Genomic DNA, 22,976 nt, shown 5'->3' on the forward strand with positions numbered 1-22,976 from the left:
GACAAAGCGTGGACAACCCACCGGGCCTCCTAGCGGGCGGACAGGCCAGGGCGCTTGGAACCGGCTCCTAATACCTCACAGGACAGCTCACAGCGGCCCAGCCTAGCGGGCCGCGTCCCAGGTCGCTGTTCGACCCCGGGGGCGACTGCACGCACCAATCCCACCCATCTCCCCGCTTTACACAGTCCGCGCTCCCCACCTGATCCCAGCCCACCAATCGGCATCCCTTTCCGGTCTGCGCCCCGCCCCTTCCTCTTCCGATTCCCCTGGGTGAAGCTGCCGCAGGGATCAGCTGACTGGCGCCTCACGTGACTCGTTGGCTGCCGTGTGGGTTGGTGGGCGCTGCTGTCACGGGGGGATGGAGCAGTGACGGGTAAATACCCACCGGGCGCGCCAGCGGGATCCGTCCCGTCCCCTCCCTTCCTGCGCATGCCTGGCCGCTCCGGGGACACCGGTGAGTGCGGGGAGATGCTGTCCTGAAGCAGCAGCGTGGAAGGGCCCAGCCCGGTGCGGGGGATGAGGCTCGGCCCAGGTGAACGGGGCTGACAGGCCCCCGCGAGAGAGGGCCACTGCGGTGTCAGGGCTGGGAGCGGGTCACCCCTCAGCGCATGAGACACGCCCGGGCAGGCCTGGCCCCGGCCCCTCACTCACTGAATTGCTGTAGGGGTAACAGAGACTCCCCGGGCGGGCCTGGTCTCTGGCCTCTCACTCAGTGACTTGGGGCGGTGGGGAAAAGAGACTCCACCGGGGAGCTCTGGCCTCCCGCTGAATAGGGGTTGAGGCTGATGCTGAAATTGGGTGCAGGGTGTGTGCTGCCAATGTATCTCTTTTTCTTATGCATCCTTTTAAAAAACATGTTGGCTAACACATAATTGACCCAATGTTAAATCAAAAAAGCTTTATCCTAGTCGCTAAAGTGCAAAAAACACAATCCCTCCCCCCAAAGCTGTGTAAGGAGGCCTTCTGGTTAGTTAACGTGGGCTCTGTGGGGCCCATGGGAAATCAAACTCTAGAATTAGTGATTTCTGGTCCTAAAGTAATTTATTGTCTAATAAAACACTTAACATCTCTCTTCAAATTTTTTTTAGTCAGATAATAGCCTCTCCTAGGGTCTAGACCACCAAAAGTTTCAGTTATCAAGGATCATTACAGGACCCTGTCTATCCTTCCTGAGTCAAGTGTAAATGCAGAAGCTGTATGTGTGCAGGATTATACACGTCTACTTTGATATAAAGCTGTCCTTGGGAGCCAAAAAATCTTACCACGTTATAGATGAAACGGTGTTATATCGAGCTTGATTTGATCCACTGGAGCTTGCAGCCTCCCCACCCCCACCCCACCCCGCTGGAGCGCTACTTTACCGTGTTATATCCAAATTTGTGTTATATTGGGCAACATTTTATCAGGGTAGAGGTGTATGCTGAAAATTGCTGCTTCTAGCAGCTGGTTCAAGGACACAAACTTCATCTGATCTGAGATGTCAAGGATTGAAGATAAAAACTTTAGCATGTCTTTGTCCCTTGTAAATTTAAGTGAAGCTTTTGTGAAAACTTGGAAATGATTGAGATCCTAGTGATGAGTACTGAATGCTCGGTCAAATGGAGCACTGTAGTCTTTCTTGTATAGTCTATAGTCTTATGATGTATAAAGTAAATGTGTCCTTTTTCCCCAGTGTGTTTGTACAAAGCTTACATTTCCTCAAATTCTTCCCAGTACAAATATCACTCCCTTGCTATGGTAGACTTACTTCCCTTTATGAAATGTAGGGACAGTAATAGCAAAGCAATACATACCAGAAGTGATTTCTGGAGACAATAATGAAGAAGTATACACAACACACAGTTTCACTCTGAGGTATTGGAAACCTTGAAGTAACCTTAGTAAAGATGAGAGCTGAATATAAAAACCTCCGAATCATTCTAGGAAAATGCAATATAAAATGCATACTAATTAAGATCCTGTTTTGCCATTATTAAAGTTACACTCACTGGTCTACTAGTGAACTTTTTAACTTCTGTTTAGGGATGCTTGTGCTTATGCATGGCACATTGTATGAAAGCTGTATCTTCCCTACTGTCTGTTTTTCACTTGATACCGCATGAGTGCTTTCATGAAAATATGCATAGTAATGAAGAAAGATCTATATAGATGTGGCAGCAGGCATGTTCCAAAACATTAGTGAAGGTCATCTGATGAAAAATCCTTTGATGCTTAACTTCCATGTTTCTAAGAGGTCTTGTACATTAAGTTCCACCCTTTGTACCTATTATAGTTTTTTTAAGCATATTTCAGAATCCAATTATTGTGATTCCAAAAATACGTGTTTTTCCTATTAGTTCAGTCAGAGCTAATATAATTTTTAGGTGTATATATTATATATAAACTTGTATTGTGAAAACCAGGAAACATATGTGTATTTCTGTGACAGCTTTTGTAGTTTAGCAGTTGCTAATATCATTAAGTCTTATCTTGAAATCCCCTTACAGGCATGTTTGTAAAGGAATGTCAAGGAGAATTCAGTGTAATGTGCTGCTTAATCAAGGACACTAAAATGAAAACTAAGTTGTAAGTGTATTCCATTAAAACTCTACTGAGCCTTTTTATTATAAACAAGAATAGACATTCTCAGTCAGTAGTACTGAAGTGTTAAATAATGCATCATTTTATAAGAGTGGCCCCACTGAGTCTGACTAATGGTCCATGTAGCCCAGTATCCTGTATTCTGATAGTGGAAAGATTTTACAATTTTCCACATGAAGACCAGCTAAAACATTCCATTTTCTTGTAAGATAATTAGAGCAAAATGATCTATGTGAAATGTAAAACTTCAGTTGATCGATCATATAACTAATAATCTACAAACCTGCAGCATCCTATGGCCCTTGACATTAAATGACCAATAATACTTTATGCAATATTGTAGCTGTGTTGGTCCAATGATATTAGAGAGACGAGGTGAGTGAGGTAATATCTTTTTATTGGACTAACTTGTGCTGGTGAGAGAGACAAGCTTTTGAGTTTACACAGAGCTTTTCTTCAGGTCTGGGAAATGAAGACTATATCTAACTATGGACCTTACTGCGGCACAGCTGTATTGTTGCAGCTCTAGATCACTCTATATCTTACCTATCAGTCCTCATCCTGAAAGAAAACCTGCACAACACCTTCAAAAGATGAGCCTGGGAGCTTAAATTCATAACTTGGCTAGACACTAAAAATCATGGACTGAATAGAGAGACTGGATTTATGGCTTATTACAACAATCTGGAACCCACTAACAATCCATCTTCCCCCTCACTTTTTTTCCCTATGACTGGAGGGGGTGTCAATGGGCCTCTTGCATAGTGCCTTGAAATATGTACAAGGCAAATAGAAAGGAGCACAAACACTGCCAGCTTAAGTGCAAGAGTGTAATAAGAAAAGCCAAAGAGGAGTTTGAAGAACGGCTAGCCAAAAACTCCAAAGGTAATAGCAAAATGTTTTTTAAGTACATCAGAAGCAGGAAGCCTGCTAAACGACCAGTGGGGCCCTTTGACGATCAAAATACAAAAGGAGTGCTTAAAGACGATAAAGTCATTGCGGAGAAATTAAATGGATTCTTTGCTTCAGTCTTCACGGCTGAGGATGTTAGGGAGATTCCCAAACCTGAGCCGGCTTTTGTAGCTGACAAATCTGAGGAACTGTCACAGATTGAAGTGTCACTAGAGGAGGTTTTGGAATTAATTGATAAACTCAACATTAACAAGTCACGGGGACCAGATGGCATTCACCCAAGAGTTCTGAAAGAACTCAAATGTGAAGTTTTGGAACTATTAACTAAGGTTTATAACATGTTTTCAGGTATCTAAAAGGGTGTCATCAGGAGGAGGGAGAAAACTTGTTCACCTTAGCCTCCAATGATAGAACAAGAAGCAATGGGCTTAAACTGCAGCAAGGGAGATTTAGGTTGGACATTAGGAAAAAGTTCCTAACTGTCAGGGTAGTTAAACACTGGAATAGATTGCCTAGGGAGGTTGTGGAATCTCCATCGCTGGAGATATTTAAGAGTAGGTTAGATAAATGTCTATTAGGGATGGTCTAGACAGTATTTGGTCCTGCCATGAGGGCAGGGGGCTGGACTCGATGACCTCTCGAGGTCCCTTCCAGTCCTAGAGTCTATGAGTCTATGTCCTTTAAATCAGTTTCGGTACCCAGTGACTGGAAGTTAGCTAATGTAACGCCAATGTTTAAAACGGGCTCCAGAGGTGATCCCGGCAATTACAGACCGGTAAGTCTAACGTCGGTACCGGGCAAATTAGTTGAAACAATAGTTAAGAATAAAATTGTCAGACACATAGAAAAACAAACTGTTGAGCAACAGTCAACATGGTTTCTGTAAAGGGAAATCATGTCTTACTAATCTATTGGAGTTCTTTGAAGGGGTCAACAAACATGTGGACAAGGGGGATCCAGTGGACATAGTGTACTTAGATTTCCAGAAAGCCTTTGACAAGGTCCCTCACCAAAGGCTCTTTTATGTAAATTAAGCTGTCATGGGATAAAAGGGAAGGTCCTTTCATGGATTGAGAACTGGTTAAAAGACAGGGAACAAAGGGTAGGAATTAATGGTAAATTCTCAGAATGGAGAGGGTAACTAGTGGTGTTCCCCAAAGGTCAGTCCTAGGACCAATCCTATTCAGTTTATTCATAAATGATCTGGAGAAAGGGGTAAATAGTGAGGTGTCAAAGATTGCAGATGATACTGAACTACTCAAGATAGTTAAGACCAAAGCAGATTATGAAGAACTTCAAAAAGATCTCACAAAACTAAGTGATTGGGCAACAAAATGGCAAATTACATTTATCCACATTAAATTTCAAGTAATGCACATTGGAAAAAATAACCCCAACTAGACACAATATGATGGGGGCTAATTTAGCTACAACGAGTCAGGAAAAAGATCTTGGCGTCATCGTGGATAGTTCTCTGAAGATGTCCATGCAGTGCACAGAGGCGGTCAAAAAAGCAAACAGGATGTTAGGAATCATTAAAAAGGGGATAGAGAATAAGACAGAGAATATCTTATTGCCCTTATATAAATCCATGGTACGCCCACTTCTCGAATACTGTGTACAGATGTGGTCTTCTCACCTCAAAAAAGATTAGCACTAGAAAAGGTTCAGAAAAGGGCAACTAAAATGGTTAGGGGTTTGAAGAGGGTCCCATACGAGGAAAGATTAAAGAGGCTAGGCCTCTTCAGCTTGGAAAAGAGGAGAATAAGGGGGGGATATGATAAAGGTATATAAAATCATGAGTGATGTAGAGAAAGTGGATAAGGAAAAGTTATTTACTTATTCCCATAATACAAGAACTAGGGGTCACCAAATGAAATTAGTAGGCAGCAGGTTTAAAACAAATAAAAGGAAGTTCTTCTTCACACAGTGCACAGTCAGCTTGAGGAACTCCTTACCTGAGGAGGTTGTGAAGGCTGGAACTATAACAATGTTTAAAAGGGAACTGGATAAATTCATGGTGGCTAAGTCCATAAATGGCTATTAACCAGGAAGGGTAAAGAATGGTGTCTGTAGCCTCTGTTCATCAGAGGATGGAGATGGATGGCATGTGAGAGATCACTTGATCATTACCTGTTAGCTTCACTCCCTCTGGGGCACCTGTCATTGGCCACTGTCGGTAGACAGATACTGGGCTAGATGGACCTTTGGCCTGACCCAGTACGGCCGCTCTTATGTTCTTATGTACTTATGCTAAACAATCTGTTCCATCTTGTATTTAGCAGTGACATTCTAGTAGGCTATGTCTACACTAGCACTTTTGTCTGTATAACTTGTGTCGCTCATGGGTGCAGCCCCCTGAGTGATATAAGTTACACCGACTGCAGTACTGGTGTGGATAGTACTATGTCAACAAGAGACGTTCTCCTGCTGACATAGCTACCGCCACTCTTGGGGGTGGTTTAATTATGTCGACATGAGAGCTCTCTCCTGTCTCCATAGAGTGGTTACGTGGGAAATCTTACAGTGGTGCAGCTGCATTGGTACAGCTATGTTGCTGTAAGGCAGTGGTTCCCAAACTAGGGTTTGCAAAATGTTACAGGGGGTTCTCAGGGAAAAAATTCCTTAATGGTGGACAGAGCTGTCCCTAGGGACCCTGGGCAGCATGGGGCCAGCAGCATGGAGCCCCTGAACTTCCAAGAGCTAAGCAGATCAAAGCAAGCATATCCATCACACTGAGGAGATTAAAACTTCGACTCCTTATAAGCAATGGAAAAGGAGGTGGATATTTGTTGCTGTTTTTTTTAAATTAAATAGGCAGCTAGTATTGTTTTTAAAAGTATTAAGAAGAACAAGTTGAAGCTTTGTTTTAATGTGCATTGTTTGCCTGGACTGCTCAAGACCTGAATGCTTGTATAGGAGGAACTCTTTGAGTTGGCTTCTTAAATACCTTCATGCTGTTTGACATCTGATACTCCTTGATGAAACATAGGAGCCTGTCTTATAACAGGCTTATTCAAAGTGATACAGCATACGAAAGTGAGATCTTGGAAGAGTGTTGCCATTTTCATAATGTAATAAAAATACTGTAATGATAAATAATAGTGTGTAATAAGCATCATAAAAGCAATTTTATCTGTCCAAGATCACTGCTTTCATAATTTATACTCAGATAAAGGAGAAAATATCTGGAAATATTCATTTTTAGGAGGGGGTTCGCAAGACTTGACATTTTAGTGAAAGGGGTTCACAGGTTGTTAAAGTTTGGGAACCACTGCTGTAAGGTATCAAGTATAGACATAGCCTTAGTTTCCCAGACCTGAAGAAGAGCTCTGTCAGTGCAAAAGTCTCTCTCTCTCTCTCTCTCTCTCTCTCTCTCTTTCACCAATGGAAGTTGATCCAGTAAAACGTATTACATCTCCCAACTTGTCTCTCTCAAAATATTTTAGTTAGCTAAGAAGCAGAGTTTCAGAAATTACTGAAGAAGTTCCAAACATCCTTTCACAGGCTTAGCCAATGAGAGGTTTTCATGTAAGTTGCTTAGCTTGGTGACTTCTTTTGTTTTTAAATTGTATACAAATACTTCTTGTAAAAGTTGATCAATTTTTCATGGTAACATTTCAGAAGATGAGAACCTTTGTTCCACTCACGCAATATATTGTAGAGCGGTTACCCTTAATGATTTCACTGGGGCTCTGCATAAGCACATGGGTCTGCTCATATGCAACAGGATTCAGGCCATTGTTTCTGCCCTTTCAGTGTAACAGAATGTCTTGAAACAAAATGACAACATCAAGGGAAAAAAATCAGCCTTTGGAGGAATCAGAGAACTTGACTGAACTATGTGCATCTACTATATTTGGTATCTATTTTTCAACATTAATAGTGGTGTCTAGTTTTCCACAAGCAAGTAGAAATTTCAGAGTTATTTACTCTGTGTCAACTATACTAGCAAATAAGAAAATTTGCCTTTTATTTGACTTGTTGCTTAAGGCTATATCTTCCAAATTGTTATAATTTATTTCACTGCGAAATCAATCACTTGGAAGAAATTGATGTATTTCCCTATTGCAGGCAGAATTCCATTACATAATACGGATTCCTTTGATTTCTTATGTATGTATATCAGAAATAATTGCAATGGGGAGAAATCGCTAGCAGTACCAGTGTTCATTGGACCCCAAATTCTATAAAGAATACTAACCAAGGGGATTCACGTACTATGTTCCTTTGACAGTCTTTCATAACATAATTGGCTTTTCTTAAAATGTGTGAAAAGTAGTCTTCAGTACTACACTTGTCCCCTACTGCCCTTTCAATTCTTTCTCTTCAAAGTTGTTCACTCGCCAAGCTCCAGTGATTGTTGTAAAACCTCACAAATAAGGGAAACTGAGTGAAACTTAGGACACAAAGTGCTGTCAGATGTGGAGTGCAAACTGATTTAACAGATCTTTTTTTAATCTTTCAGTTGTTAGAAACATGCTCTGAAAACTTCTGAGAGGCACATTTAAAAAATGTACAATGAAGCTGCTGTTAGTGTCTTCAGTTTTGGAATATTGTTACAGTAGTTTCTTGTAATACTCTTAATTATACTTGGAACCTTAATCTGACACTACTTTAAAACTACTTACAATAAGAACATAATAATCATTGCACCCTCTTAAATTGCAGATTCTACAGATCAGGGACCGTGTCCTTATATTTTTTTGTATAGCACCTAGCACAGTGGGACCCAGTCTTGACTGGAGTCTCTGGGTGTTACCGTGGGCAGTGTATAAACCTATTTATTTCAATTGTAGTAGTTTTAATCTTAGGTGTTTTTTTGACAGCATTGGGTAAACGTCTTTGCAGGAAAAAAAGTTAAACTGTCCTTGTAGGCAACCTGTATTTACAGTCAAAGTATTTCTGAAGCAAGATTTTAAAATATGTATTTTATGATTCTAAACAGGATACAATAAGGAATTTGGCCTTTCTGTAATAGGGCTCATTTTTTCTTCTCTGACTTGCAACACTAAATCTGAACAGCAGAATTTATGTCAGACTATTTGTTACTATGTAATTAAACGGAGATGGGTTTTTCAGACTTTTTTTAATAGAATTGGCCAGTTCATTGGACAGTTAAATAACAGTTCAGTTATTGTACTATAGAATTTAAAACAGTCAGAAATTAGGGGTAAGAAGTCTGCAAGGAACTTTGATTTATATACTCTCCTTCTTTTACTAATTCGTAAGCTGCCCAGTTTTCTTTTTTCTGTGTGACTGCTTGCACTTTTTTCACTCTACTCTGTGTTGTATTAGCAGCAAAATGTACAAGTATCTTTGAAATACTATGTTCTAGCATTTGGAATCAGGATTGTACTAATCTTTTGGTATACGCCAGCATTGGCGTAAAGGCCTGATGATTCTGGTTTTGTTTACATGGATGGAAGTTGGTAATTGTTTTCCAGCATTTAAAAGTAATTGTCTGCAAAACCATATATCTATATTTCCATCCATATTTGAGACCACTTTCCCTAGAAACTGACAGATATTAGTCTCAGCTATCACAATGCTCAGGCTAATAGCAGCAGAGACTATTTGTGATGTCAGGACTTCAAAATGTACTCAACACCTATTAGCCTAAAGACAAAATCTAACAGTCTGCAGTGGCGGGAGAAGTGTCTGAGTGAACACTCCCATGCAGTTTAGAGGAACAAAACAGTGGCTTACTGTTAATTGCAACTCTGCTGATGTATTTTGAAAAAAAAATCACTTAAAACTCAGTGTCAGAGGGGTAGCCGTGTTAGTCTGTATCCACAAAAACAATGAGGAGTCCATTGGATGTATGGATCTGAAAAAGTGGGTTTTTTACCCCTGAAAGCTTATACCCAAATAAATCTGTAGCCTTTAAGGTGCCACCGGACTCTTTGTTTTTATTTAAAACTCAGTATCTCCTCCTTTTGTTTTGGCATATTTTCTTTCCTAAAATAGATTATTGCATATCTTTATATGATATATACAATAGCTATACTACTAGTCAAAGGCTGATGGAACTGTATAGGGCAGTTCCCAGGTAAGAAGCCAACCTCTTCCTGCAACTGTTGAGAAATGGAAGGGTGCTGGAATTCCTACCCTGCTTGAGGGCTTCAGTTTCATATAAACCTCCAGCTAACAGGTACCTGAGAAACTTGAAGTGGTGATGTTCTCTTCTGGCTACTGAAAAAGAGAAGGGATGCTTGATTTGTATTCTCTGACTAGGATAAACACACTTGGCTGCTAATGAACATGTGTGTGGGTCTCCTCTGCTTTCCCTTTTCACTCATCTTTCAGTCTTCTCTGAGGATGATGATGGAGTATTTCTCTAATACTCAGCCCCTCTGCCAGCCTTTGTTTTTCAGGCTAGGTGTACAGTACAGACCTATATCAGTATAACTACATCACTTGGGTGTGGATTTTTCACACCCCTGAGTGACACCGTTATACTGACCTAACCTCCTCGTGTACACAGCTTCTACCATCAACATAGCTACCACTTCTCAGAGAGGTGGATTAACTGCACCAACAGGAGAAGTTCTCCCATTGGTGTAGTAGTGTCTTCACTTAAAGTGCACCTGTGCTGCTGTACATGAAGACAAACCCTCAATCTGCTTCCCAGTGAATAGCTCCATGATTTCCCAAGCAGTAGTGGTAGAGTGAAACTGATCAGATTCTTTTCACTCTCATTGTTGCCTACAATATTCTGAATTATCAGTTTTTACTCTACTGCAGCTTGGGTCTGATTTGAGCAGCAGCAGAGGCACTGGAGCTCTGTCTGCACATTTCAGATGACAGCACTGCATTAGCTTACATTCTATGTTGGGAAGGATATCTTACTATCAAAGGACTAGAAACAAACAATTTTTAAAAATGCAAATGTTGATGGGCCTTTGCCTGGGAAAGCTTCCTTCACAGGGCAAGATGGCAAGTTAATTTTTCAGACCCTGAGTGACAGTTTAAATGCAACTGTTAGTGAAGTCTACAAGGAAAGAAAAGAATTGTTTGTTAGGATCCCAATTTGAGCAGCTGATGTAGCCACATTTGTTTTCTCTTGCTAGTTATGGAAGTAGTATTAGGGCTAGACTACACTAGAAGGTCGACTCGGCGGTGTCGCTCAGGGGTGTGGAAAATTCATAACCCTGAGAGATTTAGTTAAGCCAACCTAAACCCTAATGTAGATGGTGGTAGGTTGATAGAAGAATTCTTTCATTAGCCTAGCTGCTGCCTTTGGGGGAGTGGATTTACAACAATGATGGAAGAACCTCTTCCATTGCTATAGTAAAGTATTACAGCGGCACAGCTGGAATTGTGCTACTGTAGTGTTTTTAGTGTAAACATAGTGTAAGACAAAACTAATCTTGGCTATCAGAAAGAGGAATTGAATATAACAATATAAGGCTACAATGCAGCCTCCTGTATTTTTTATTGCATCAGCTGAATTAAAGATTTGTTACAAGTCCCTCTGTTCAGTAGTTTATAACTTTTTTACTTTTTTTGCCATAGACTAAATGGTGGCATGTTAAAATAGTTTTCAAAGGTATTCTGTACTATCCGTAAAAATCCCTAAAACTTGACATTTTGAAGTCAGTCTGTATTCACTATTTTCTTCAGAAGTTTTAAAAGAATTTAATGATTACTGCATGTTCTGTTCAGAGAAGCTACCTTTCACATCATTATCTGTAATGCAAAGAATGTGAGGCATGTCACCATGAAAATATAACTGTTCTCTTGACTGATCATGTCTGAAACATCTTTTGGAAATACTTTATAACACATGCATGAGGAACCTTTCACATCTAAGTGGAAACCTATAATGTTCCACTTACTGGAGTAAATGAGTCAGATTTGGTTTTGCTAGGATATTTGCTTACTCTGTTCTGCTCTCAGAAGAACTACTTCCTCATTCTGCAGTGAGGCGTGTTTTTTAGTTCCTCCATCTTCCCTCAAAGTCCATTTTAAAAATTTAAGTTTTAGTACTTTTGAATTCTAGTCAACTCCTAAGTGTGGCAAATGGAAAATAACAGAAGTGACTTTAGCATTTCAGATGTCAGGATGTGTGTCTCTAAACTGAACTCTTGTCTTTTCCTGTGGATAGGGTTAGGAGGCAGAGGAAGAGTGAAGCTCCATCTCATGCGGTGGCAGAACCAAAAGCTCATTGGGAGTTTCCACTCAGGAGTGATTGTGAGCAAATATTAGCTGTAAAAGGCTTGAGTGCTGTATAATAAATCAAAGCCATTCTGCCACTGTTTTCAGATAAAATATACAAATGATGTAAAAGGTAGCTAGAGTAGGGAACCCATAACGTATGCACCAATCAACATCAATTCTTTGCTTTGTAAGTGTGTATATAGATACATGGGATATGTCTACGCTACCTGCCAGATCGGCAGGCAGCGATCAATCCAGTGGGGATCGATTTATCAAGTCTAGTCTAGATGCGCTAACTTGACCCACAGGCCCTCTGCGCGAGAGGTGCAGGCAGAGTCAACAGGGGAGTGGCAGCAGTCGACTTATTGCGGTGAAGGCACCACGGTAAGTTGATCTAAGTCCGTCGGTTTCAGCTACATTATTCATGTAGCTGAAGTTGCGTAACTTAGATCGATTTCTCCCCCTCCACTTCCCCCCAGCGTACCAGGGCTAAGAGTGAGGGTAGTGGAGGAGGAGTCTACTGTTGCACCTGGAAAGGGTGCCACTGGATTTTTGTCATATATTAAGGGAAAGACTGCTTCTAAGTCATGAGAACGGAAGGACCTAAGTCTCATTTTCTCCAGAAACATGGGAGATACAGCATATCAAATTCTATGGAAGTAAAATGATGTGAGATAATATAGCTAGCATTTTTTCATGTAGATGTCTGGGCTTTGTGTACCAAAAAATTACACCCTCCTTCCCATGCATAGACATTTCAAACTCATGGGCGTAAAATATTTGCAGTCATGTGCCACATTCCGTTATTGCATTAAGTAGCTTCCTTTACAAGAGGGATCTTGGTGGCGGTGAAAGGGCATATTATAAAGGGAGGAAATAAACTGGCAGTTGTAATTTGAGGAAATCTTCTGTGTGGACAGACAGAGTTTAGTAACATAAGACTCATCCTGTTTATTTTCTAATTGGAAGAGACTTGCATTAATTTGGAAATCATACAATCAAGGGGATACGTGTGTTTTAAAGTACAGTAGAGCTTTGCTAACCCCCATACTTTGATTCTTAAAGATCTGGTCCCCTTTCTCAGCAAAGATTACAAGTGCTTTAGTGAGGTCTCATTAAAACTTCACAACTTTTCCAAAATATACTACAGAAAAAAATATTAGGAATTAACAGAACTAACTCATAATTCTCAAATGAACAAAGTACACTTAGTGATGTATTAACCTTGATTTTTTTAAAAATTCATTTACTAATTCAAAAGGTTTAGTAACTCTCAATAGGCTTGGTTCTGTTTTTTCATGTCTAGAAGTGTGCCTAAATACTTCCTCTTTGATCTTTTTTTGAAAAGTTTACTTCTCACTGTAATTTTCTTTCAGTACTTGCATTGTAATGAACAACTGTCTATTATGTGTATAGTTTTGTAAAGTACCGTGATGAGATCAGAGATTCAGTGACTATTAGATTATGTGTAACAAATTCCCTATTCATGTTTGCCACTTGGAAAATCCTCTTAACTTCAGAGCAGTAAATGTCAAAAAATTACTTCATTGTCAAGCAATAGCTCTTCAAGTGTGATTCTACTCTGAAAAGTGGTCAGGTAAAACTTACACCATCTTACTGAGCCAATTTGCTCTCCCTATGTCTTCAGATATACACCTCTACCTTGATGTAACGCTGTCCTCGGGAGCCAAAAAATCTTACCACGTTATAGGTGAAACCGTGTTATATCGAACTTGCTTTGATCCACTGGAGTGTGCAGTCCCCCCCCCCCCCTCGGAGCACTGCTTTACTGCGTTATATCCAAATTCATGTTATATCGGGTTGCATTATATCGAGGTAGAGGTGTATTTGCTTGCTGTCTTAGCTTTTTTAAAAAAATCCTTCTTTATATTGGCACTGCAGAGTAAATATGGCTAAAGGAGTTTGAGCTGTATTCTGTTGTCACTTGTGCACCTTCAGTAGACTTGTAAATTATGTCCTGTTGGAGAATCTATATACTTGAAAGAACCCAATTTAACTTGCAGTTTCTAAGTTGGGTTTGCAGGGCAGGTAATTTTAAAACTAAAATGGCAAGTCATGGGGGGAAAAAAGACAACATTAGGAGTATTTTAGCAATTGTTTTGCAGTGTGTTGAACTGTACTCTGAGAACACAGACTTTTTTAAAGTTACTACTTTGAGGGACACTAATCTGTGGCTAAGTATAGATCCTTTTTTTTTCCCCCAGTGTCTCGCATCTATCTTCAGAAATATTAAGTATAAAGATAAAGTGACAAAAATGACAGAGTTCTGGCTCATTTCTGCTCCTGGGGAGAAAACATGTCAACAGACATGGGAGAAACTACATGCTGCAACAACAAAAAATAATAATCTCTCCACCAATTCAAAGTTCAATATCCCTGACTTAAAGGTATGTAAATACTCTATCATATTTCCTAAAATGTTCGTATTTTCTTTATCTAATTCAGGATTCTTCTGCTACAAAAACTCAGTGAACTTATGTTTCTAGTTAGATAGTTGTTTCATGGTTTGAACTGTGGAACTTTAATTTTAATGAAGAAAATGACAGATTATTAGAAGTTTATGTAGCTCTGAACATTAGAAATAAATTAATTTAAAGAAAATAACTAAAAAATCAATTCTTCTACTTAACATATCCTGAGTTCTGGGTTCTATTTACTCTGCAAGGCTTGAAGATGCAATAAACCGCAGTCACAGCATTCTTCTAGTTCTGGCAACTGCTGCAGAAGAAATAAAGAATGTTGAAACCATGAGTTAGTAGTTAAATGGAGGAGAAGATGTAAATGTATTTTGATCAACTAAGATTTGTAATATGAGCTGTCTGCGGTAGGGTTTTCTGTGGTCCACTTCTGAATTGTCTGCTTCTCCTTTTTCACATGAGATACCATGAAATGGCATGATTAAAATCAGAATCTTTGTCAGAGACAGAACCTATATCCAGACACAGCACTTCCTCCTTCAGTGCAGATGGTGCTGCTTCAGTGTATCTTGCCAAGGTATTGCATGGAAAAATTAATTCTGGGGGAATTCTGTGCCAAAAAAATTAAAATTTCTGCACACTATTCTAAAATTCTGCATTTTTTGTCAAAATAGAACAATATAATCACACCAGTTTCAATTATTTTGGTAATCTGTTTCAAAGTACCCGTCAGCAAGTATTTCTAACAATACAGACAAAAAAATATTCAGGACAAATAGATTTCTTACTAGGCATATTAATACAGAATGTTGGGTAATTAATTTATACTAGAATACAGAAATGTATTTACCTCAGAATCAGAGCAAAGGTTTGGGGCAGCCAGGGGTAACGGAGGAGCTGAGGGAAGGGGAAAGTAATTGTTGGGAAGGAGCCTGAGAGTGAATCTGTAGGGTTGTTGAATGTGAGTGGGAGAAGTATGAAACAAGGTTGGTATTTTTGGGGGGGTAGGGGGGAAAGGATTATTAGGGAGTTGGGGAGCCTCCCCCCTGCAGACCCTGTCTGATCCCTTGCCTCTCCCATTCAGTCAGGTAAATATGCCCCTGTTCCCATGTGTTCCTGCAGCCCCCCTCCCATTTCAGCCCCTGGCTCAATGCTCACTAGCTCCTGAGCCTGTGCCCCAATCTGTCTCTTCTCCCCTCCAACAGCCCTGTGTGCCCCACTCCCTCCATCCCGTGCTTCGTCACCTGGCCCTGCTGTGAGGAATGCATCTTTTCCACTAGCTGACTTCCCTCTCTTTTGGTGCCACAGCAACCCTGGTGAGGAAAAAAGTGTAATAGCAACACCTCTCCTGCAGAATCTGTATTCTGCGTAGGAAAAAAAAAATCACTCTGGAGGGGCATGCCTTCTGCACATGTGCAATGGTTCAGAATCCCCCCAGGAGAAAAAAATAGGAGACAGTGGATACCATTGCAAAGAGAGAGAAATTTGGAAAGCAGTTTATCTTGAATTGGATTTACTACTACTCGTCAGTCACAGTTGGGAGCCAGTGCATTAAATAAGAAAAGGCACATCCTGGTCTCAGGAACAATAAGAAATTATAAATCCAGATTAATTTTTGAAAAAAGAAAAAGCTACCAAAGGAGAAAGGGAAAAAAAGAGAAAAATCTGCCTGTCACTGGAATGATTCCTAAATAGGAAATGAGGTCCTTGATCCCTACCACTTGTCGCTGTTGTTGGGAGTGAGAGCCAGAGGGCACAATGCTCCAGTTTATTCTCGGTGGTGAGGTTCTTACGAGTCGTTTCCAGCTGGTATAATTTAAAGAACCCTTGGAAATGCTCTGTATTAGGCTGGTAGAAGTTTCAGCCCCAGCATCCTGAGAGTAGAAGGTAGATTAAAACCACCTTACCTCTCCTTCCCGCCTTCTCTTTGGCTGTGTCAAACGCAAGCTTAATGCATCTGTGGATCTGGCACAGAATCTAATAATTGTCTGTCTGCAGTGGGGAGACCAGTACTTACCTAGGACAGCTCCCTGTGGGTTTTACTACTGTACCCCTCGTTGGGAACCTAAGCAGGTATTTCCTCCCTTTTTCCTGTATCTCTGATCTTGCTGAACTAAGACTCTTTCCTGTTTTATGTTGTGCTTGTGTATAACACTTGTGACCCAAACCTTCAGCTTCTAATTCCTGTGTATGCTATATGGCCAAAAGTTGTGTTCTTCCAGCCTAAAAATTGTGTGGACAAACAGGCTGTATTCAGTTGCAGAGGGAGTTTAGCTCAAGGTTTGGATGGCATCAAAATATCACAAGATGTTCTTGAGATTTCTCCCCATTGAGGCCAAAATCTCATAAATCATTCATTTTAGGATTTTTGGCTGTATATGAACCTGTAAGTAGGCCACTACCAGGGATTAGAATGTGAAACATCCTCTTTCCCTTCCTAACCCTCAAGGCAAGAAGAGAGTACAGGGATTGTATTCAAAACTGCAACCCGAGACACATTTTCATGTACATGTGAGTCCATAGAACAGAAATCTGTTAGATTTGGAGTCTTCAACAGCTTAGGTTAACAATTGTGTCTACGTAAAGGTTTGTAACGCACCTTTAATTTTCAGTGTAACATAATTGCTGCATTTAAATGTGGCTTTTAAAGGTTGTAGACTTAGTGCTCGTTCTTTGTAAAACATTTGTTTCTTTATTTGAACAACATGTACTAGCACACGTCAAGAGAGCTCAGAAAACTTATTTTACATGTTTACAAAAAAAACCCCAACCCCTTCAATTTTTGTCTGTATATTTGAGAAAGCCTAACCATCTATGAGGTTCCAAGACCTTCCTATGACTTAAACATCAAATAACTAGCACCCAAAATATTTGGTATAATCCAGTGCCAGTGGATCTCCCTGATGGGCCACGTGCCAAAGGTTGCCGGTCCCCAGTGTAAAGCTTTTTTTGTTTGGCGGTTAAGTGCTTGGTCTCTAAGACTTGACTTGAACCTAAAATCCATTAATAAACTTTCATTCTTTTTTCTCTTCTAGGTTGGCACACTGGATATTTTAGTTGGTTTGTCAGATGAGTTGGCTAAGTTGGATGCATTTGTGGAGGGGTAATATAACTATATATATGTGTGTGTGTGTGTGTGTATAGTATAATTGTATATTGATGTTCAGGCTTCATGTCAACCTTTCAGCAGATTGACCTGAATATTGTTTAATAATACCCATACTTTTTATAAAAAGAGAGATCTAAACATGCTTAAGATTACCTTCATTAATTAAAGAAAAATAAATGGTTCTTTGAGGTAGTACTGCATGCTGCCAGATTCCGGAGAAATGTGTTCAGATCTTGGCTTAAGAATCATAGGAAATGATGGTGAGTATGATGGGTTTTCCTGTGGTGCAAATGGAACTGGAGTACTGCTGAGCCCACTGGCTTACCAGCCTGGGCTCCCTCTCACGCTATTATGCTATGACAAGCTACAGACCTTTCCAGATATTGTCTATGTGACCTCCACATAGGGATGCACCCAGCTGAGTTACATAAATGCTTCTCCCAGCCACTCATGAATTAACAATAGAGAGACTCCATCCAATTCCTCCAGCTCCTCAGCCTAGGACCCCAGGGAGGTACCATTCTGCCATTGTCAAAAGCCTGACCAGTATAAGTTTATTACCTAGTCCACCACTTCCTCAATGTGGAAAGGACCTGCACTAGCTTTTGTACACGGAGCAGAGGTTTCCCCAGCACTTCAAGCACAATACATTGTTTTAGGTAAAATATGAAACAGGTTTATTAACTATGGGAAGATAGATTTTAAGCTGTTATAAGTGGTAGGAATAAAGGATAGAGATGGTTACCAAAGAAAATTAAAAGAAGTGCACAATGTAAGTTCTATAAATTAAACAAGATTTGAATCAAGCAGCGTCTCACCCTGATCATATAAGCAGGTTACAGATCTTCTGTACACAGGCTGGAATTCTCCTCCAGCCCAGGATCATTTTCCCCAGTTCAAAGTGTTTGTCCACCAGACATTTTTTCAGGTGTTGAGTTGTGGGGGGATGTGAGCTTTCCTTTTATAGCTTCTTCCAGCATGCTGGAAAGATCCTTTGCTATGACGTGAGTCATGCAGTCTTCATTGTCTGTGTGCTATCTCTGAGAAGTCTCCATTGTGTACAGTTCCCCGGGATAATCCTTGGGAGTGTGGATTCCCTTTAATGGGCCATCAGCAAGTTTGGCTCCTCCATTGTTGCACCTGAAAGGCTGGTTGTGGGTGTTCCCAACCTCACAACATATTTCACAGGCACCCGCGCGTGTGCGCGCACACAGAGCAAAAGTTCATAACTTCTCAGTGGGGAAATGGAGGATGGGCGGTTGGTGTGGGTGGGTGTCCAGATGCACAGGGTTTGGGTGGACAGGAGGAGCAACTCCCCATACAGTGACCCCTCCCCCAATGGCTGAGGCACGATGGGGCCAGAAAGTGGGGGGAAAGGGTCACTGTATGGGGAGCTGCTCTCCCAGCCACCTGACACCAATGCAGCTGGACCCCTGCTTCCCTATACTGAGTCTTACCCCCAGACCCCCCCACCAAGACCCCCCCACCTGCAGTGCAGAGCTTCCTGCAGTGTGCATGTGTGTGAGGTTTCTGGGGGAGAGGGAATTTGACCCAGCCCTGGCTGCTCCATGTAGGGGAGAGGGAATTCTTTCTGTTGTCATTTCTCTTCTCTTCCCCCCCCCACCCCCCAGCCAGAACTATCATCTCTGGGTGGCCGGGGCATCCTCAGATTCCTCTCCCTCCCCCACACTCCCGTATGGTGACTTCATTCCCATGGTTGCTCTGGGTGCCCTAAGAGATGGTTCCATGCTGTTGGGGAGGGGTGAGTGAGCACTAGTCAGGGGGGAGGCATAGGGAATCTGGGGAGGGAAGGGGGGGGATGTTTCTGCATGCACACAGTGGTGCAGAATTCCCCCAGGAGTAGTTAATACCTTCTTAGTCAACTCTGAGGTTAAGTATATAGGATTACAAAGAAATTAATCTTGCTGCAGGGCCATCGTTTCAACAGGAAAGCATCTTCACTATTCTAAAAGGTTGTCTGGTATGGAGTTTACCGATTCCAAAAAAGACTTATTATCTTCCAGGGCAGGGGTTTGGTCTTTCTTTAGGTGGGGGAGAAAAGGAAGAGATTAGAGGATCTCTTTCCATTAAATGCTATAATTCTTCTTTGAGTACTGTCTTCTTTGAGTGTGGGTGCTCCACTTCAGCTCCACTTCTTTGAGTGTTGGTGCATCCCGGCGCCATTGATCAGGGATTTACAGTAGCAGTTTCCACACGAGTTGCATGTGCACAGTAGGTGTCTTGCACATGCCATTGGTGCCACATGTAGCACGTGCATGACCTGAGCCCTCCAGTTCCGTCTCAGATGTCCTCGGCTGAAGACAGAGCTCTGGGGCAGTGTTAGCACTCTTCCCTAAAACCGTTAGAAGAATTGTTTAATTAGATAGTTAGTTAGAAAGTTAGTGTTAACTTTTTTTTTTCTCCCTAGTAAATTTTATTTCGTTAGCTGCCTCCCCTCAGGGGACAGTTACCTGTTAAGATGCCTGGTTCTCCAGGCTTCAAAGGCTGCGGCCCTATGTGAAGCTGTGGCCGTTTCAGATGAGCACTTGTTGTGTGTATGCTGCCTGGGTGAAGGGCATATCCTCCCCAAATGCTCCTACTGCAGCAATTTGAAAGCCAGAGCCCAATGCAACAGGGATCTCCGGCTAAAAATGATTTTAATGGATAAATCCCTCCAACGAGAGTTGGACAAGCAGACTGTCTCTCTGGGGGCTCTTCCAAATGGGAAAGGAGACATACCCTTTGAAAGACCAAAAAAGAGGGCTCAAACTTCTCCATAGAGAGCACCTCGAAAACAAAGGCGATCTCCTGCTAGGTCGCTGCCCTGGATGCCGACATATGCTTGGGTGAGCATCTATGACGCTCCGGGCACCTCCGGCACCACTGAGGTCCAAGCGAAGGAGACTGAGTCAAGGCACAGACAAAGACATGCCTCCTCTATGGCACCAAGTTCACTGGCATGGAACTTGAAACCAAGCGTCTCCTCAAGCACCATGCCTCTGCCCCGGCACCGACATTATTCAGCATTATTCTTTCTGTCTGGAAGATGGGTTATTCAGAGTGCCAACAAGTTAAACTGTTGGGAGGATAAGCAGAGATAAGATGAGCTATAGTTACGATGGAAGGCATTAATGAACGCTTGACTTGTGGACAGGTGTAGAGGTGCTTGAAGCTGTGACTGTGTTAATCAGGTGGCAGGAGCTTCATGTGCCAGAAGCTGGGAATGGGCAACGGTCTGGATCACTTGACGATGATGATTACCTGTTCTGTTCATTCCTTCTTGGGCATCTGACATTGGCCACTGTCAGAAGACAGGATACTAGGCTAGATGGACCTTTGGGTTGACCATGTATGGCCATTCTTATGTCCTCCCACTTTTCCCCTTTTGGTTTTCTAATTTTCTCCTAAATCAGTAGGATTCTGGCCACTGAGGCCTAGAACATTCCCTGAAATTTTGGAATTGATTGGCTGTGACGTTCAAAAGTTACTGCATGAAAAACAAATGTCCTTGAGTAAGGCCTTCAAGCTCAGCCAATCAAATGACCAACTAGTAGCGGTGCTGACGTTTTCCTTAGCAAATCTGCAGTTAATTGCTTGTGGTAGTTGATTGTACAAATTGCTAGGTATAGCCTTACATGAGTTTGTCCATTGAAGTCTGAGGAGGTTTGTGTGTGGGGAAAGTATCTGTAGCCTGGGCAACATAACTGCTTTTTTAAAACGAAGAGCTAAATAAGCACAACTCCTTTTCCCTTCAGAGCATTATGTTCACAGTGTCCTTGCTAAACCAGCGTGTGTCTTACTGATACAGACATAGTAAGGCATTCAATAGAGGTGATCGTTGTCTTATCCAAGTCTAAAATTGTCAGTTAATAGTTTGACATATTCTTAACTGTCTGAGTATTAGAGGGAGAGAAGGCGAAATGATTAACAGTGGGATAACTTTGTTATAAAGCTTTCAAACAGAAAGCAAGTAATCTTTTAGGTTTATACATGTAAATGATTGAAATACTTTTAAAAGAGCATTCTACTTTCTTAGACAGGAAGGATGGTCTTGTGTTTAAGGCACTGGACTATTATTCAGGAGATTTGGGTTCTCTTGCTGGCTCATCCACAGTCTGTCTTTGTGCCTTTGGTAAATCACTTAACACTTTGGTCTACACTTAATATTTAGGTCAGGATATCTACAGTGCTTAGGTGTATAAAAAGCCACACCCCTTAGCTCCATAGTTATGCTCAGGGAGATGGAGTTCTGATAGCAATAGAAAAACCCCTTCTGTCACTGTAACCTGTGTCTATGCTACGGAGTTACAGCAACATAGTAGACATGGCTTTAATCAGTCTGTGTCTCAGTTTCCTTTGTGTTAAATAGGGATAATCATGCTCCCGACCTCAAAGGGTGTTTTGAAAACGGTTGGGATTTTTCAGAAGAGCCTAAGTGAGACAGGCACCCAAATCCCACTGAATATAAACAGGGTTTGGGCATCTAATACCCTGGAACTCTGGAAGATAGTCACATCACAATGACAAGCACCTAGGAAAGCCTAAAAAACAAAAGCGATATGTCTGCAGCTGTTGGGGAGATGGCTTTCTGTAAATGCAAAAATTCTGTAAGGTGAGGCTTCCAGGAATGCAACTTAAAAATTAAGTTTGATGTAATTGATCTGAAACTGTTTGGAAAACAGTATTAAGAAAGATTGGGCCAAATTGTCCTTGACTCAGAGGAACTAATGTAAGAGATTCTCTTATAAGATGACAGTGCTTTCTTCATCCTCAAAGCAGTTCATGTTTTGTTGCTCTATCTTGGTTCTCCAGCGTGGTCAAGAAGGTGGCCCAATATATGGCTGATGTTCTGGAAGACAGTAAAGATAAAGTTCAGGAAAATCTGTTGGCTAATGGAGGTAAAGTGTTAACTTTATTCTCTCCAGTGGTTCAGGATTTTTTGCTTTTTCCCCTACCAACTTAACAGATCATGTAAAGAATAAGACTGAGAACTTAGTTTAAACATGAAAATGTTTTCATCTGTCTGTTGCTTAAGTCACTTGTATTGGAGGGGATGATGCTTCCAATTGTGGATAGAAAATATAGGTACAGATCTGTATGGTAAATGTCCACTTCCAAGAAAAGCCTTGGGTTCCTTTCGGGTACTGTGGTTTTATAGCTCCACCAGTTTGAACTCCAGTTTTTTTTCTTTTATACATTTTTAAAGATTTTGTTTGGGATCCAGTACTCCATCAATAAATTATGTTCATATAAAATGGTGCCCAAATTTTACCTACTAAGTTCTTCAGATAAGCTAGCTGAGAATCTCTGCCTCCCCCCAAGTTGTCAAGTGACATTTTATCAAGCTAGTTATCTCTTAGAAACAGACGACTGGCTATGGTGGAACACAGCACTGATCCCTCAGGTCAGCATTCTGTTGCCAAGTAATCTGGCAAATTTAAACTCCATTTTTTATTGCTTGGTATTGATATAAAAGAGAAATACAAGAATTCAGTTAAAATAACTGCTGAAGTAGTGTTCAACAAAAAAAAGCAATCTGATACATACATATTTATACATAAACTGCGCCTAGCACTTATGCATGAAGCTGCTACTCTGTCTGAGAACCAAATTAACTTTGAAATTCAAAAACAGCTTTGTGCAGATCAAGACTTGAATGCCATAGGTCAGGGGTGGCCAAACTTACTGACACTTCGAGCTGCATACAATAATCTTCAGAGGTCTGAGAGCTGGGTGCGCCTGCTGGGGCTCAGGGCTTCAGCCCTGCTCTTTCT

The 22,976-nt window shown here is 41.2% G+C and overlaps 1 protein-coding gene across 5 annotated transcripts in view; it reads left to right on the forward strand.

Moving 5' to 3' along the window:
• Nucleotides 1-269: 269 nt before the first annotated feature.
• Nucleotides 270-22,976, forward strand: part of ATP6V1C1 (ATPase H+ transporting V1 subunit C1) — a 42,308-nt gene continuing 19,601 nt past the window's right edge. Inside the window, exons 1-4 of one of the 5 annotated variants that reach the window (XM_030553632.1) lie at nucleotides 270-454; nucleotides 13,881-14,063; nucleotides 17,129-17,196; nucleotides 22,015-22,100. In XM_030553632.1, coding sequence (XP_030409492.1) covers nucleotides 13,932-14,063; nucleotides 17,129-17,196; nucleotides 22,015-22,100 — 286 coding nt within the window. In that variant the 5' untranslated portion in view covers nucleotides 270-454; nucleotides 13,881-13,931. Of the gene's footprint in view, nucleotides 455-13,880; nucleotides 14,064-14,555; nucleotides 14,671-16,103; nucleotides 16,167-17,128; nucleotides 17,197-22,014; nucleotides 22,101-22,976 lie in introns of those variants that run through there. The other 4 variants (XM_030553633.1, XM_030553634.1, XM_030553635.1 and 1 more) reach the window with 4 other exon arrangements.

This window comes from Gopherus evgoodei, chromosome 2 (assembly GCF_007399415.2).
Source record: "Gopherus evgoodei ecotype Sinaloan lineage chromosome 2, rGopEvg1_v1.p, whole genome shotgun sequence".
In the NCBI taxonomy this organism is placed as follows: Eukaryota; Metazoa; Chordata; order Testudines; family Testudinidae; genus Gopherus; species Gopherus evgoodei.